The sequence below is a fragment of the Leishmania donovani genome, chromosome 33, assembly GCF_000227135.1.
Source record: "Leishmania donovani BPK282A1 complete genome, chromosome 33".
NCBI lineage: Eukaryota > Euglenozoa > Kinetoplastea > Trypanosomatida > Trypanosomatidae > Leishmania > Leishmania donovani.
Window position 1 is genome coordinate 937,406 of NC_018260.1, and position 17,128 is coordinate 954,533.

Consider the following 17,128-nt stretch of genomic DNA (forward strand, 5'->3'; position numbering starts at 1 on the left):
AGTGAGGGTGCACTGGCCCTTGTGGTGCCACGCACTGAGGGGTGTCGTCCCCGTCATCCGCGGAGGAGAAAACGAGGGGAATGGAACAGAAAAAGGACACGACGCTGCTCGGTCCCACACGAATGTGCGCACGCAACTCAGTGAATCGAAGCCGGCCGGCGGTGCGCCGGTGTTTTAGTGATGTGCCTTTTTTCACTTCTCATTGACAATGACAGAGGCAATTGTAGAAGAAGCAAAGAGGCGGATGAGGAGGAGGGCTTGGCGAAATCGTGTGCCCGAGTACTTCCACGGCACCCCGCGCAAATGTGGCCCATCGTGCATAGCCATCTCCCGTGCGCACCCCTCTCTCTCACGACGTTGCCCTCGACCTTCCATCCACTCTTGTGTTTCTCTTCTCCGTATTCAATGCCGCCTCCATCTACAGCCCTTGCAGGTTTTGCATAGACTCGTCTTTCACTGTCTGCCGTGCGCTGTTTTTCTCCTTGCTGAGAGTTTCCGTGTACGTGCGCGAATATGTGCGTCCGTGTTGTGGGTGTCGGGCACACATGTGCGGAGTGCTCTCGGCTTCTCTCTTGTTCCCCCTTCTTTCTGTTCCTGGGCTATGGATAATGGAACGAGTCGCGCGTTGTGCGTCCGTTTTTTTCTTCCTGCCTTTTCGTGTTTTTTTTTTTTAATTTGCTCTTGGTCTTCTTCCTCGGCGTGCGTGGGAGGGGGCACTCTGGAAAGGAGCGGCAGTGTGGTGGTGGTGGTGGTGCCCATCACCCCCCTCTTCTTCCTCGCCCCATTCTGTGCCCATCTTCTTTCCCCCTTTCCATACACACACACAAATGCACACGCACGAGCATGCACTAAAAGAAGTGAGAGGCATTTAAATTTCTGTGCGTCCTTTCAGGCGTACGACTGGCGCAGTTTCTCGTGCAACGTGTTTTTCGTGCGTGTGGGCAAGACGAGACGAAGAAGATGGACCCGCGTGCTCTTGCGGAGGGGGAAGACCGGTGGAAAGGAAATGGGGCAAACACAAGATTATGGAGAGGGGAAGACAGCACGAGTCGCGCTTGCACTGATGGAGCCGAGCTTGCACGCATCGCGACGGTGAACTTCGAAGACGCCGTCTTTGGTCGCTCACGTGAGAGCCCTTCCGTTTCTTTGCTTTGCTGTTTGCGTCTTTGGATTTCATCTGTTCGGTTCTCCGAGTCTGATCGTGCGTCAGCACTGCACCCCACTCTTTTCTCTCACACCGCTGCTTGGTGCCATTCCCACTCTACGTTTTGTTTGCGTCTTCAGGCACAGACACAAGCAGGAGGCGGCGACATGGTGCTGAATACCGCCGATGACGCCCGTTGCAGGATTGCCGCCTGCACGCTGCCCTCTCCGTCCCCGCGCATTTCTCCAGCGCGCGGAAGGCGGAAAACCGCAGCTGCGGCTTTGGAGAAGAACGCGAACGCGTGCGATGCGTACGGTCTCCTTCACGCAATCACGCTTCTCTTTCCTTTCGTTTTTCGTGCTTGTACTCCGATATTGTTGCCACAAGTGAGTGAAAGCGGTGCAACATCCTCCACCACACGCCCCGCATGGAGGCACGCGTGGCGGAAGTGTGCGTTTTTGCATAGGTGTGTAGGCGGTCTTTCTTTGCTTCTCTCGTGGTGCATCACTCTAGAGACAGCCATGCACAAGACTGCTTCGATACGGTTAGCGACAGGGGGAGCGGCGGAAGCGACGCGTGCATGCGCGCGGGCTACCTCAAACGCCGTTGCTGTTCCAGCCGTGGCGCGAGGGACGCATTACTCATTGTTTCTTCAACGGCATCATCGTGCGCTGGGCGTGCACAGCTGTGGTGAGGGCGCAGACTCACGCTTTCAGGCGCATCGATGCAGCCGCGCCTTCATCAAGTCTCGCTCATTGCCTCCAGATGATCCCTTCGGTGAGCGCAGCACCTGGGAGGACCCGAGCGACGGCATCTACGCTGCCTGGAAGGACGTTGACCAGGAGGCATTTGTAAATGCCACGGAGAGCCTGGAGGTGCGCCAGGCACACTTCGGCCCGGAGTGGGCCCGCTTCAGCACGGTGGGCCGCATGTCCATCAAGAAGATGCGAGAAGAGCAGAAACTGCAGAACTCGCCGCCGTCAGGTGCGGCTGAAAGTGAGTCACAGGGCGCTGGGGTAGCGGCGGCGGCGCCCGGTTCTTTGACACGGCGCTACCCCACAGCAGAGGAGCTGCACGAGGCAGACTTGAGGCAGCGGCGTCGGCTGCTGGAGCGCAACTACAGCAGCTACGAGGCCTTTCTGGAGCACGAGGTCGGTGACGGTGAAGGGTTTGCAGAGGCGGATGAGGGCCTCGCCTTCGCGCCAGAGGCAGGGGCGCACCGAGGAGATGCCCGGGCGGAGCTGTACTCGGCCGCATCGATGGAGAGTGCGTTCTCGTCTGTGGAAGGCCTTGACGGGCTCGACCGCATGGCTCAGCGCAACGTAGAGCGAGAGGCACGAGAGACACTAGAGGCAGCCGAGGTACCAGAACGGGTGCCGCTGCCGCCTTTCATGTTCGAGCCGGACACCCGTGACGTGGCTGCGGCACCGGCACTCTCATCGTCGAACCTGACCCCCACCACCAGCTCAGCGCCGACGGCAACGGAGATCACGAGGCCAAAGACGGCGACAAGCATGTCTACAGCAGAACCGTGCTCGATGAGCGGCTCTCCCTCGGAGTCGGCTTCGCCTTCTACGTCCGCAGCTGCAGGTGGCATCCCTGCCTACGTTGTGCGGCAAGTGCTGGGGGCTCTCGGTAGCCCGCATGGTGACTCCCGCCTTCCCCTCACCGATCCCCTGCATTGGGGCACAGAGGATATCATACGCTTTCTGACACTTATGGAGCAGCCGCCCATCTCTGCTGACTCCGGCGACTGGCCGGCGTCATCGGCATGGTCGACAATGGATGACACGATGTGCAACACATTTCGCATGGCTTGCGTGACGGGTGAGACACTGCTGAACGTGGTGACGCCGCCTCGTTTGTTTCGGCTCATGCGCCAGTGGCACATTCGCCGACACGATGTCGTGAGCAAAGCCTGGAAGCTGCGAGCGCAGGCCGAGGGAGCACTCGCTACGGAAGCGGATAGCTGTCTTCCAGATGATGTAGTACAGATGGCCGTGGCGCAGAACTGCGAGCGGCTGGCAGAGGCGGTGCAGCAGCTGGACCGCAACCTCATTCACGAAACCATTCTTCTGTGTTTTCCATACGGTCACTGAGGGGTTATGTGGCGCCGTGCTGCGGCTATAGTTCGAAGCCTGATCCGCCTCTGTGCTGCCCGACGCACACAGCATCTTCTTTCTGGTTGCCGCAGGTGTCGAGGCTTCTCTTTCAAGCGGGCGTTCATCTCTTTTTGGTTGCAGCTGTTGTAAACACGAGCGTTTTGCACCACTGTTCGAATAGATGGGCGACAGAGTAGGGATGGGGCGGCGGAGTGTCGGCACTGCTATAGCAGGAGGGCGTCCGTGTGTCTTCTGGCTGCTCGCCGCATATGTTTGGTATGCCTGCCGCATGAGGAACGCAAGGGAAGGCGTTGCGAAGAAAAAAAAAACAGAATATCGTCTCTCATTTGCCACGCCTCGTTCCGCGCTCGTTGGGAGCGAGGAGGCAAAGCCGCGCGCTGTGCTACCCGGGGCTTGTGAGGGTACCGTTTGGGCTGCGTGTGTGCGTGGCTTCACTTTGTGCTTGTGTGGTGGCTCTGCTCTGTTTCTGCCTCGCTCTGCTTGAAGGGGGAGGAGGGCGGCGAGAAAAGGCCGATCTTGTATTTGCGATCCGCGCCATACACCACAGCACTGCTCCCTCATCGCTTGGTGCACCTTTCGGGGCGATACGCTGCCTCGTCCTATCAGGAGATGGCGTCCCTGGGAGGGGTTGGGGCGACATGCGCGCTGTTGCTGTCTGTTGTGCTCTGCATATCCGCTGCTTTGAATGCCCACAGCCCGACTGCTCATCTTCCCTTGTGCCTGCGATCGTGACACACGCGCATGGCCCTTGTGTGCTAGTCGACCTCTCGATCACCGATGCTGCCGCGTAGGCATACCCCACACACCCCCGTACACACCAATACACTGTTCTCTGCCGCCCTCCCTACTTTCTCCGACCGCGGGAGTGGCTTGCAGACGCAAGCACTTTCCGGGCCAACTTGGCGATGACGCTTGTGTGCTCACAGGCAGAAAGGCTACCTGAGATTCGCAACCCACGTTATCCACACACATTTTGGGGGTACGATAGAGACTGATAGAACAGGCAACGAGTGAGGGGGCTGCCCTTCAGTTACAGCGCGGGGGGCACTTCACGGCGACACGCTTACCCACCTCAACCCATCCCCTGCCCCTACACGGGTGTTCGGCCGTGCATACCGTTGCTTCCTTGCCCCGGCCAACCTTAGCAGTCCAGCCCAACAAAAGAGGCCGCTAATAGAAGCCTTGGCAGAGGGGCAGGAAAAAAACCAAAGAAAGCATGGCGACAGCTTCCGGGGCGCCGGAGCCGTGGGAGCGCATCTCCACCTACTACGCGTCTACCCGAAAGAACATCAACGTCCTTGTCGCTCCAACGGCCGACGCGGCCGCAGCCTCCCTCAGCTTGACCTACCTCATGAAGGTGTTTCTGTTCCCCTTCCAGCTGCACCCCACTAGCTCGTATGACGAGCTGAAGTGGTTTATTGAGCAAACCAACTTTGCGCAGGACAGCGAGCGCGAGGATGACAGCAGCCTGCGCATCGACGACCTCTTCATCCTCGTGGGCCTCGGTGCACCCGTTTTGCTCGAGGACTACTTCGATTTCACGCGGCACATCGTCATCGTCTTGGACGCCTACCGCCCTTTTCACCTTGGCAATCTTCGCCGCGAGGACGGCGAACGCTGCATCATCTGGGGCAGCGACCGCATACAGGTTGAGGTGGATGACTTCTTTCGAAAGCAGCGCGCCGAGGAGGCGCAGCGGCGGCGGCGGCATCGCCGCCGCCAGGACATGAAGCGCCATGAGGGCCACGCGCGACGCCAGCGCACCGAGGACGGTGGGGAGCAGAACGCCGACGTCTACAGCGATGAGAGCAGCATCAGCACCAGCAGCGAGGAGGAAGAGAACGCGGACTCTGACGGTGACGAGGATGCCGACCTCTTTGATGGCGAGGACGATGACGCGACCCCGTCGCAGAGCCAGGATCGCGTGGACTGGCGCAGCGCACCTGGCGAGGTATCGGCGCACTTGGAGGCGCTGTACTACGCATGCTCTTGCGCCGGTCGCAGCAGTGCGGTGGAGGTGTACGACTTGTCAGTCATGTTGCACCGCTTCCACGACACGATTCTCTGGCACGCCGCCGTCGGCGTCTGCGATTTGTATCTGCGCCGTCTCGTCGACTACGCCACGTACCTGGTGGAGATGGCACCGCTGCACGAGGCTGTCTCGCTTCAGCAAAGCGTGCGACGCGGCATTCTTCGCGACCGCACCGACGAGGCCGTCAACAGCTATCACCGAGCGTCCACAAATAGCATGCAGCTGAACAATCGCGAGGAGGAGCAGCTCTACCTGCTGCGGCACTCCACTCTCTGGGACGCCATCTGGTACGATTCGCAAGTGGCGAGCGCGCTCGACCTGCATCACGTAGAGGACGGCCGCCCGCGACTGAGCCAGCTGCTTGCGAGTCGCTGTGGTGTGTCTATCGCAATGGCACAGCGACCCTGGCGCGAGGTGCCAACGGATGTGGGCAGCGAAGCGCTATGCCGCGTACAAGCAGAGCTGCAGAACTGGGTGAATTCTCAGGGCAACTCCATTGCGTACAGGAATCGCATACGGTGCATCTCTCGCAAGGTGGGCTACAGCACTGAGGTGTCCACGTTCGACGTGTGCAAGCTCTTTACCGCTGAGATGGCAGCGGTGCCGCCAGCGTCGGTGTACGTCATCGAGAGGCCCCCAGGGAAGGCCAGCCTTTCACCCGAGGAGGTGGCGGCGTTGGCACAGCGCAAGCTTGTCGAGTTTCAGCGGGGCCAGTTCTGGCGCGCAAGCGCTGTGCTGGACATAGACCCGAACGAAAAGCTGTTTCACGAAGCACTGGCGGGGGCGCTGTCGCTGCAGCAGGCTGTGGCCGACGCGACGGGCTCCATGATGCAGCCCGGCAACGTGCAGAGCAGCACGGGGATTCACTACGCGCTGCCATCGGACCCGGCCAAGACCTCACCGACGCTGGAGAGCTTCTGCACCATGCGGCGACTCTCCGTCCTTGCGGAGCGGCTCTTCTTCACGCTTTCCATGAGCCGCCGGCGTGACCGGCGTGCTTTGACGGCGTTGCGGCCTCTCATCCTCTCCTGCGCCTTGCCGCAGGCACGCCTAGCGGCCCTGCCCACGGCGAGCAGCGGCAGCGGAAGCGGTTTACCATCTGGACCCGGCAAGGATGCGTTGGCGCCTGCTGTGCACTGGAGTAGGGCCAGTGGGGCTGCGCCTTCAGCGTCTGCCGCCACTGCCGCTGGTGGCGTTTTCATTGGCGGCGGTGCACAGGTGGAGGACACGGCCGAGTACGTCGTCGTGCTAACCCACGGCGGTAACACGGGGGCTGGCATGACCCCACTCCTTCCCATGTACCGCTTTGCGCGGTGCATGCAAGATGAGCACTTCCACACGCCGCCGCGCCAGCTCTTTGTGGAGCGGAATGCGGTGCAGGTGCGCGGTCGCGAAAATACGACCTACCTGGCCGAGCGCATGCTGCTCCTGTCGTTGAAGACTACAATACCGCAGCACGAGTTCCGCAAGAGACGTGCGCCCGCGATCGATGAGTACGATGACGACGATGTAGAGTGGGAGGCCGTGGAGGTGGTGGACTAGTCGAAGAAGAGCCTGCGCGACACTGGACTTGGGGCGGTTTCGTGGGTTCGCTTTCCTCGTGACTGGAAAAGGCTTTGACAAGGCCAGAGAAAAGAATAGACAGTGCTGCTGGTTCGCCTCCCCCCCCTCCCCACCTGCCCTCCTCCTCGCACCCCCGCGTCGACGAACTCGAGTGTGCATAGGGCGAATTTCGTGTAGATGATTCTATTCGCCGGCGGCCGTGCGGATTTCTCCTTTCACTTGGCATGCGCTTGATGTGTACGCGGTGCTCGTTTTCTTTTCATCTCATAGATGCTCCTATCTCCTTATCTTTTCCTTTACAGCGATGTGCTTTCTGTTGTTCTGGCGCAGCGTTGCATTGCTGGCTTTTCCACGCTTCCACGCATGTGTGTGCGCGCGTGTATGGGTGGGTGGCCATCAGCCGGCGGGTGTCTGTGGGCACCGGTATGCACGTGAATGGTCCAAACACGCTGCATCACGAAACAGCGCTGTACGAACGCGAGCAAACCAATAAAAGGCGATAGCAGCGACAACGAGGCAAGCGAAGAAGGGCAACTGCAACTGGGTCTCACCCTGCCAAGGTTTCTTTGATGTATGATGGTGCCCCCTTTTTTTGGCCTGCGTTTCTGCACCTTCTTCTGTTGCCTCGCTGCTATGCTGCTGTGACGTGCGGTGTCTGTTTCTTGTTCTCTCCATCCTGAGCAGTAGATAATGCTATATAACCCCTCTTCCCCTCCCTCACAAAGCAGTTTCGGTGCGCATGCGCAGACAAGTGCATATGTGCGACCCCGCCAGCACGGGGAAAGGAGGGAAAGAAGCAGTGGGCAAGGAACGCGCTAACTGCGGGAGGCGAGTGGCGGACTCGTCTTCCGCTTTTTTTTTGTCGCCTTCCAACGATGCGCCGAAGGAAGTCCTTTGTTGGGATCATTGAGTTACCCGTCATCTACAAACGGGGGCGGGTGTGTGGGTGTGTGGGCGGGAAGTTTGCAAAGAGAGACATGCCCTCTCTTACGGTAGCCTGATGCTGTGCGCGGTGCACGTGCGCGAATTGCATCGTGCTCCACAGACCCGTTCCACTTGTCGTGCTTGTCTCAGGGTGCCGTTGCCGGCTGCATCTCTCACAATTCGGCCTCTTTCTCTCTTCTCCCCCACCGCTTCGCATTCTTGTCTCTATGGGAAAGCGAAACACACACACACACACAGATAAAGGTGACGTGATATCCCTCACTTTCTCTTTTTCGGCATCGCGTGTGTGTCTACCGAAGCAGAAAATACGCGCATGTGAAGCAAGGCAACCATCACCTCACTCGTCTTATAGCCGCCAGCGCAACTCGCCTTTAACGTCGGCTCCTCTGTCGCGCTGCGCGGTTTCGGGACACTGTCGTGCGTGTATGGGTGCGTGTGGCACTCTCGCCTCTGTGCGCTGAGCGAATTTTTTTTTTCGGTTGCCCCTCTGATGGTGACTGAGCCACCTCATCTGCTGCTTGATCGCACACCAGCAATAGACACTAGGCAGACCGCTCGCCTCAGCGCATCGGTGATGCGTCTCTCTCACACACACACGCCCACCCACAACCACACACCAGAGAAGAGATAAAAGTACATTTTTATGCATAGACGGGAGCATAGAGCTACCACATTTCTTTTTTTTTCTCCAAACTTCCTCATCACTGAGCGCCCGCTTGTTTCGAAAGCAGAGCTTGCGCGTGCGTACGCTTGCTTTCCTACATCGTAGTCTTTCCGGCATCTGACGCTTCGTTTTGTGCCTGCTACGACATCAGACTTCTGCACACCGACGAACTCGCTTCCCTTTCTCTCTCCCTGCGGTCGCATATCTATCCGGCAGCGGTGTCGCGCTGATGTCCGGCACGTTCCGCTGCCGCCATCACCATTTTCATTCTTGTCGAGTGTGCGCTACGAGCGTCAGCATCGCTTCCAACGCACGCCGCCGCGCCGCTGCAGAGAGACATGGAGGAGGCTCCCTCCACACCTCTGACACCCGCGCTTACCACCACCATTAGCGGTGTATTTTCGTCGGTCAAACGACCGTATCACTCGACGGACGACACGCTGCCATCTCCGCCACCGCCGCCCTTCTGTTCCCATGAAGCACAAGCTCTCTTCCGTTCCGCGCGATCCGTGACACCCTTGCTTCAGCGGTGGATGCTGTCGGAGAACACGGGCGAGGCTGAGTGGGGCGAGCACGCTAGCGACCCGAGGACGCTCGAAGCTGGAGGGCGATCGGCGCTTGGCTCTTGGGATGTCCAAGGCCCCTCTCAAAATCGTCAAGCTGCAGTGCTAGCCTCGCCAGCTCCAGCGGATGACTCTATCGATGCTGCATTCTCCTCTACGCTGGCCGCTGCCGATGACAGGAAGGGCAGCCCGGGTGCACCACCGACTATCAGCGTGACTGCCCACAGTGCCTTGTCGCACACTTCCGCAGCTGCGCGCATGACGCGTGAGAGAGAAGAGGCGGTATCATCGCAGCTGTCGCAGTCTCTTCCGACGTGTGCGGTGCCCCCTTCGAGAGAGGCCCGGCCGAAGCCGTCTGATTTGCTGCGGAGTCCCGCGGTCAAGGCGCCGCCTTCCCCAGCAAAGACTGCATCGAGCCCGACCTCGGGTAGCGCGTCACCGGCGACGAAATCCACCAGCAGCGCCGATCGGGCGACCCGGTCAACAGCGACGCTGAATGTCCCGGTGGAGTTTCCGCAGCTGCAGCCGCAGCAGGCAGAGGAGGCGACCACTTCACACCTTGCTCTACGCGAGGGGGCTTGGATGGAAAATGAGGAGCTGCGGCAACAGCTGGGGGCGCTTCTGCGAATCCAAGAGGAGCTGGCGCGCCGATACCAGCAGCGTGAGGCAGCGTCTGCACGTGTTGAGGAGCGCCACGCATCGGAAAAAAAGCTACTTGCACTGGAAAAGGAGCAGGCTCTCGCGCAGCTCAGCCAGGTGTACGAGGAGCAGCTGCAGATGCTGCGGAATGCCGAGATGTCGGCGCAGTCGAATGCTGACGCCTTGGCTGCGGAGGTGGTCACTCTGCGGAGGGAACTGTCGGAGGTCCAAGAAGAGCTGCGGAAGTCATTGGAGCAGCAGTTGGAGTGCCAGCGCCAGTCAGATGAGGCGATAACCGCGCAGGCAAGAATATCAGCAGATTGCGAGACTTTTCGAACAGCAGCAGCTGGCGTGAAACCTGAGCGCGCAGCCGAAGTCACTGCTCAGCTAGCGGAGCTGCAAAGGAAGCTGTGGATCACCGAGGAGCGTGCTGCCGCCGCCGAGCTTGCGCTCCAATCACTCTGCTCTCAGATAACTGCCGCCGCGGAGACCACGCTAGCGGTTGCAGGCGCTGACGTACAGGTAGGACACACGCTTGGCCGAGATGTGACTGCAGACGCAAAGGCTGTGCACTGCTTGTCTACTTCAGAATTCTTCAGCAAAGGTGCACAGGCAACGGCAGCACCGGTTCTTTTTGACGAGGCTGCGGTGCTGAATGCAGTGCTTTCATCCATGCAGGACATTGGCGTGAGCGCTGCTTTCTCCTCCCCGCTGCGGGCGTCCTCGACGACGGGCGGAGAAGACGTGGCTGAGCTGTCGCGCTCAGGCTCCAATGGCACTTCGATGCTCGAAACTCCCTTTTCACAGCACCAGCTCACTAAACCCGTTTTGCCGCCATCTGCTGACGCGTGCGGCGCTCCCATACGGGCTCGTCTATCAAACGCCGGGCTCTTGCGCTGTCGTCAGCATCGACAGCTGCTGCAAGTCGTGCTGGCACGCGTGTCGGATGGGTACCAGCGAGTCGCACGAGAGGCCGCAGCAGATGCGCGCGCAGCCAAGGCGGAGCACGTTCTTTCCAATGAAGTCAAGGAGCTGCGCGCACGACTCGAGCAATCTCAGCAGCTGCTGCTGTCGCACGAGCGCGGCCGACAAGACGAAGACTCACGCACTCATGGAAGGGACGTTGCAGGATGCCAGACGACACAATCCATCCTGCAACGCCGCTCTTCTGTCGGCGTAGTCACGGATGCGGTGGACGCGTTCAGCGTCAAGGCACCCGAAGCTGCTGCCGCTGCGGCATTGAAGCATGGGGGAGCAGTAGAGAAGGCCGCGTATGACGAGGCTCTTGCTGAGGCACAGCGACAACTCCGCCACGAGCGCAGCTACATTTGCCGGCTACAAAAGGAGGTGCAGTCTTTGCGCAGCTCCAGCTGCGCGACAACCGTGCTTGAGAGCCTCACAAATACAGTGCAGAACATGCGTGTGGCTGTGTGCCGGCTGGTACGGGACGCCGTCGCCGATGTGCAGCGGATCTTCGAGCAGGAGCCGCAGCGGCTCCAGGCAGCAGCGACCGACGTTCGTGGCTGCGCGAGCGAGACGGTATGGCGAGATGACGCAGGGCAGGTCCTTTGCGGACGATGGCGCGCCATGCATGAAGAAGGTAGGCATCACTTGAACAACAGTTTGCCTGCTCGCGAGACGGACCATGTGCACTTCGCGGCGACCGCACTGCTTTCTCCCCCCCTGCTCGATTTCGCTTTTGTGCGCGCTGTTCACAAGTCCATCTTGCGCGCGGAGGCTTATGTTCAGCAGGTCAGCTCCACACTCCTGAGGGACTACCAGCGAGTTTTCTCCGACGCACACGCCTTGTTGGGCACCCACAAACAGGACCAAGATACGGCCTACACGACCTGCGCCCCTCCTCGTTCCCAACGGATGTCATTCTCCGCAAGGGACACTGTGCACAACTCATTGAGCGGAGCTCATGGGGCTTATCGGGAGGTGCCGTTGAAGCGGCTTGCCGAGGGAAGCGGCACTTCTTTTGGCGTTGATTCGCCCTCACCGTCGCCATCAACTGCTTTTTCCGGAGCCACCAGGAAACGAACCGCACAACAGCAGAGAGTGTACGCGGAGATGCGTGATCTTCTCCAGCGATCAGCGCCTTCCCACGACGGCATGACAGCATTTGCAGCGTCACCCTTGCATCACTCGCCTGATGGGTCTCGTTGGTTTTCAGGAACTGGACCACTGCAGGCTTGCCCATCGGGCATGAACGTCTCTCCTACTTCTCAGCCATCCCCCTACGTCGCTGCCTATGTCACCAAGCCCGCCGAGCTCCGCCGAGCAGCTTCATCTTGCATGCCACTCGACTCGGCAGCAAAGTCGGTGGCCGGCTCTGCGGATGCGCGGCTAGGCTTTGCGCACTTGGCAGAAGCGACGCAGGAACTGCGCAATGTGGGGCGGGTGCTGGACAATATCCGAGACGCAGAGGAGACACGCGAGGCACGGCGACAGCAGCGTCTGCAGGATTGGCAGGACGCCATCGTGGAGGCGGTGGACGGCGTGCGGGAGCGAATCGAAGATGCTTTGACGCTTCTGCGGCGTCCCGGGGCGGGGGCAGGGACTTTTGCGTGCGACACGATGAGCCATGCGAAAGACGCCCACGTTGCGTCCGCACTGAGGGCCGCGTCTGCTGATATCGGCACTGATCCCGCAGACGACGAACTAGAGCGAGCACGGCAGGGACAAAACGCGCAGCTATCAGCCAGTCATGAGATGAGCCCATTCGTGCCACACCGCGGGCCATCGCGTCTCTCCGAGGTGCTGTCCGGAAAGATGCGCTTAAAGGCGGACGGCGGCACTCTTCTCTCCGCGTGAGCATGCTTGCGCGCGTGTGCCTGTGAGGCCAGGCGCGCACTTTTTTCGAGTGGCGAGGTGAACAGAAAAAAAAAACGAGGAGCAGCGGCAACGGCAGCTGTGTTTTGCATCTTTGCTTGTGTGCCACCTCTGCTCAGCGAGAGCCCTCTTCCTCCTGCCTCATCAGCGCTCCTTTCACGGCGTTCTCCCATCCTTTTCGTGCACGCGCTGCTCTCCAAATGCAATCTTTACCGCTGTTTTTGTTTTTCTTCGCTCCGCGGGCATACTCCCGCCCTCGCCCGCCCTCTCTTTTCGGCTTCGTCCGTTGCAGCATGCCCGTGAACGGCTCCCGTCTCTCTTTTCTCGTGCCCTTTCGCGTGTTGTGCGCCGCCCATCTCTTTGCGCCTTCTCCTTTCTCAGAGAAGACCAACAACACCGCTCGCACCTCTCTGGTGCCCCCCGTGGATGCACAAGGGAGCATGAAAGCCCCCCTAGCTTCGCTTTTCCCGTAGCCTTGTTGCCCAGTCGATGCAGACGCGAGCCGACCGGATCTCTTCGCTCGCACAAATCCTTTGCGCACCACCGTACATCCTCGCTTACTCGTCTTCTTCCGTTTGGTTCATCTCTTTCTCCCACAAAACAACCCCCACCCTTCCCCGCACCCACACACCCACACACACGAAACACGGATGTGAACCGGGGCACTCACGCCTTCCCTCCACCCATACCTTCCCCTTCCCAAACCCACGCGCATGCATGGGCGTGGCTCTGTTTTTCTTACGCACCACTCCCCGCCTTACCCCTATCATCACTTGCGCATCCTTACACCTGTCCCGCCTCCCGTCCTCGTACGGTCGCTACCTACGATGACACGACCGTCCTGGTCGCGGTGCTTCTTCTCGCAGCCTCTTTCCCCTTGCTGTGCCCCACGCCTAACGCAAGCGAACCTTCGTCCTCCGTCGCTCCACCCTTCCCCCTTTTTTCCCCCACCCCCTCACGTGCTGCTCTCCTCCGAGACAAGCGTGTCGGTGTGTCCCCCATCAAAAGTGCTTGTTTAACAGCTTCGTCTGCTGTCCCTTGTCGCACTTCTCGTGCTTTTTCTGTTTAATTCCCTCCCTTTTTAATTTTTCTTTTATATTTTCACGTTGCTGCCATCCGTGTGCGCTCCTCCGCCGACATATCCGCGTGGATAGTGAGCACAACCGAAAGCACCAACCAAAAAAAAAAAACATCATCGTCCAGAACGAAAACGTATCTGGCCACCACCTCGCATCGCTATTATGCTTCGCCGTAACTTCTGGCGCCTCGTCGGCCTCAACAAGGTACAGTCCTTGGAGGAGGCCGTCGCGGACATGACGGACGGCATCTCTGTCGCGGTCGGCGGATTTGGCTGCAGTGGTGTGCCGGACGCTGTCATCAGCGCCATGTGCAAAAAGGGTGTAAAGGAGATGATTCTCTACACGGACTCGGCGGGTATCGACGGCTTTGGTCTCGCCCGTCTCATCGAGACGAAGCAGGTGCGCCGCATGTGCTGTTCGTTTGTGGGCATGAACAAGATCTTTAAGAGGCGCTACCTCGAGGGCGACGTTGAGCTGGAGTTTGTGCCGCAAGGAACACTGGCGGAGCGCATGCGTGCCGGCGGCGCGGGCATCCCTGCCTTCTACACGGCGACGGCGTACGGCACGCAGCGTCAGACAGGAGGGCAGATTATCCGGTACGACAAGAACGGCGTGCCGTGTGTCATCTCGGAGCCGAAGGAGACGCGGCAGTTCGGGAATCGGTGGTACGTTCTGGAGAAGACGATCCGGCCGGATTACGCGATTGTGAAGGCGCTGAAGGCGGACAAGAGCGGCAACCTTGTGTTCCGCGGGACTGCGCGCAACTTCAACATCCCCGCTGCGCAGTGTGGGCGGCGCGTGATCGCGGAAGTGGAGCAGGTAGTAGAGAACGGCGAAATCCACCCGGACGACGTGCACTTGCCTGGCGTGTACGTGCACCGCGTTGTGCAGGCGTCGTACGAGGTGCCCATCGAGAAGCGAACGGTGTCCGGTAGCGGCGCAGAGCCGAGCAGCGTGAACCCGAACGACGACCGCCAGAAGATCGCGCGGCGGGCGGCGCTGGAGTTTGCAGACGGCATGTATGCGAACCTCGGCATCGGCATCCCGACGGAGGCGGCGAACTATATGCCCGCCGGCGTGACGGTGACGCTGCATTCTGAGAACGGGCTGTTGGGCATGGGCCCGTTCCCGACAGCGGACAAGGTGAGCGCCGACTGGATCAATGCCGGAAAGCAGACGATCTCCTTCCTGCCGGGAGCAGCGTGCTTCGACAGCGCGACGTCGTTCGCGATGATTCGCGGCGGCCACATGAACCTGACGATGCTGGGTGCGCTTGAGGTTTCGTCGAACGGCGACCTCGCGAACTGGGGTATCCCCGGCAAGCTCGTCAACGGCCCTGGTGGTGCGATGGACCTCGTCGCGAGCGGCTCTCGCGTGGTGGTGACGATGTCACACTGCAACAAGAGAGGCGACTCGAAGCTTGTGGAGAGGTGTTCGCTGCCCGTGACGGGCCTGCATTGCGTGACCCGCATCATCACGGAAAAAGCCGTGTTTGACGTGATCGACAAACATCTCGTGCTGAAGGAGGTCGCGGAGGGTCTGACAGTGGACGACATCAAGAAGTGCACTGCTGCTCACTTCGAAGTGGACAAGGTGAAACCGATAGCATACGCAGCCCCCGTATCCGGCTAAACGGGTGGGCCATGCGTATCTCGCGGCCTGACGGTGCTGATCGTATCATGGATGACCCTAGAGCGGGAGGCCCTTTTCACCTCGAAGCTGCGAGGCGCCTCTGACTGCTCTCGATGCCTATTTAAGCATTCTATATATTCTCCGACGCCGCGGAGCATACCTTGAAGCCTCCTCTGCGAGCGTAGCGAACGTCTGGTGAAGGCGCCGGTGACCGGTATGTGCTGGCTCGTCGGTGCATATACAATTCTTCACTGTGAGAGCTGCAGAAGAGAGCGGCCCCCTTTCTTTTTTTTTGTCATATACGTATATATATATGTATATATATATATGTATGTATACTCTCGGGAGCGTCGTCAGCCCCCTTCGCTTGTCGTCGTCTGCGCCAACGCTCGCACTTTTCCTTCGACGCTTCGTCGAGGACTAGCACATGCGCACAGCACCCCTATCTGCGTTTTGCTCCCTCTCTTTTCTCGTTTTTCTCCTCCGCGGATGACGGGGACGACACCCCTCAGTGCGTGGCACCACAAGGGCCAGTGCACCCTCACTCTCTGTGGGGAAGCCATGCAGCCCCCCCCTCCACAGTATCCCTGTCAAGTGCCGAACGCCGCGCTTCCGGTGGCGACACGGTCAAGCACCTACGGTGTGAGGGGGTCAGAGCGGTGCATCGCCACGGGCATGCCGGCGGTCAGGTCGTGGATCGGCGTTGCGTTGGAGCGACCTGCGGCAGCGAACACGTGTGTACCGCGCATATAGCATGGCAGCGTGAATCGAGCTCATCCCGCCTGGCCCTCACGCTGCCTACAGAGGTGGAGAGAGGGGGGAGCCCGAGTGCCACCCCGAGGGGGATGCATCGAATGGCGAGCGGCATAGCGGCCGCGGCTGTGAGGCGACCTGAAGAGCGCGTGTGGGTGGGTGTGGTGTGTGACGCAGGGGCCGTGCTCCGATGAATGCGCCGGCGCATTGCTGTACCGTGCGCGCCTGCGGCTGCGTGGCACCACGCGATGGGGAGGGAGGGGGGCTGCGGCGTGGCCGCGCGTGTGCAGAGTGATGTGTAACTAATTCTTAAGAGGTGATGCGAAGACGTCAGCAACTCTCTTCCCTCCTCCCTTTCTTAAACCTGTTTCCCTCTCCGCGCTTCCTTCCGTCTTCTATTATTGCGTTTGGCTGCGTTGATGCACAGTGCATCCATCAACACACCACCTACGGTGGAAAAAGACGAACTCGAAACCAGCAAGGGAAGTGGTGTGTGCTGTCTGCGGTGTAGGGCTGCTAGGTGCCCATTCGCCTGTGAGAGGGACAGCTGGTGGTTGTGTGTTGGCGCGCAGCACCGCTGCATGGGCCGGACGCGTATACAGACGAGCGTTTTCCTCTCTGTTTTGCTTCGCAGCTTGCAGAAGGTCAGGCGAATGCTGCAGCAGAAGGAGGGCGGGAGGGGCACGCTGGGCTTTGCCCGCTTCCTTCCCGACGCCCTCCCACACCACTTCTCGCCGACGGCTCTCGCCTTCTCTGCAGTTTGCACTCGATGCTCTGCTGCGCGCCTTTCCACCTTCCTCTCCTCTCCTCTCTGCCCCCTCTCCCCTCTGTCGTACACGCTGCTCTCTTGTCAGGTGCCAGCACAAGCACACGCGCACGGTAAGACCGCCCCTACGGTGGAAAAAGACGAACTCGAAACCAGCAAGGGAAGTGGTGTGTGCTGTCTGCGGTGTAGGGCTGCTAGGTGCCCATTCGCCTGTGAGAGGGACAGCTGGTGGTTGTGTGTTGGCGCGCAGCACCGCTGCATGGGCCGGACGCGTATACAGACGAGCGTTTTCCTCTCTGTTTTGCTTCGCAGCTTGCAGAAGGTCAGGCGAATGCTGCAGCAGAAGGAGGGCGGGAGGGGCACGCTGGGCTTTGCCCGCTTCCTTCCCGA

The 17,128-nt window shown here is 60.0% G+C and overlaps 4 protein-coding genes across 4 annotated transcripts; all 4 read left to right on the forward strand.

Moving 5' to 3' along the window:
- Positions 1 to 1,665: 1,665 nt before the first annotated feature.
- Positions 1,666 to 3,243, forward strand: LDBPK_332440 (hypothetical protein, conserved; the record flags this gene model as incomplete). The annotated part of the gene is made up of 1 exon (XM_003864021.1): positions 1,666 to 3,243. One exon carries the CDS (start codon positions 1,666 to 1,668, stop codon positions 3,241 to 3,243), a length of 1,578 nt encoding a protein of 525 aa, XP_003864069.1.
- Positions 3,244 to 4,483: 1,240 nt separating this feature from the next.
- LDBPK_332450 (cell division cycle 45 (CDC45), putative) lies at positions 4,484 to 6,841 on the forward strand (the record flags this gene model as incomplete). Its single annotated transcript, XM_003864022.1, has 1 exon — positions 4,484 to 6,841. The coding sequence occupies one exon, from the start codon at positions 4,484 to 4,486 to the stop codon at positions 6,839 to 6,841; it is 2,358 nt and encodes a 785-aa protein (XP_003864070.1).
- Positions 6,842 to 9,292: 2,451 nt separating this feature from the next.
- Positions 9,293 to 12,490, forward strand: LDBPK_332460 (hypothetical protein, unknown function; the record flags this gene model as incomplete). The annotated part of the gene is made up of 1 exon (XM_003864023.1): positions 9,293 to 12,490. One exon carries the CDS (start codon positions 9,293 to 9,295, stop codon positions 12,488 to 12,490), a length of 3,198 nt encoding a protein of 1,065 aa, XP_003864071.1.
- A 1,259-nt stretch (positions 12,491 to 13,749) lies between these two features.
- On the forward strand, positions 13,750 to 15,219 carry LDBPK_332470 (succinyl-coA:3-ketoacid-coenzyme A transferase, mitochondrial precursor, putative; the record flags this gene model as incomplete). The annotated part of the gene is made up of 1 exon (XM_003864024.1): positions 13,750 to 15,219. The coding sequence occupies one exon, from the start codon at positions 13,750 to 13,752 to the stop codon at positions 15,217 to 15,219; it is 1,470 nt and encodes a 489-aa protein (XP_003864072.1).
- Between the last annotated feature and the right edge of the window lie 1,909 nt (positions 15,220 to 17,128).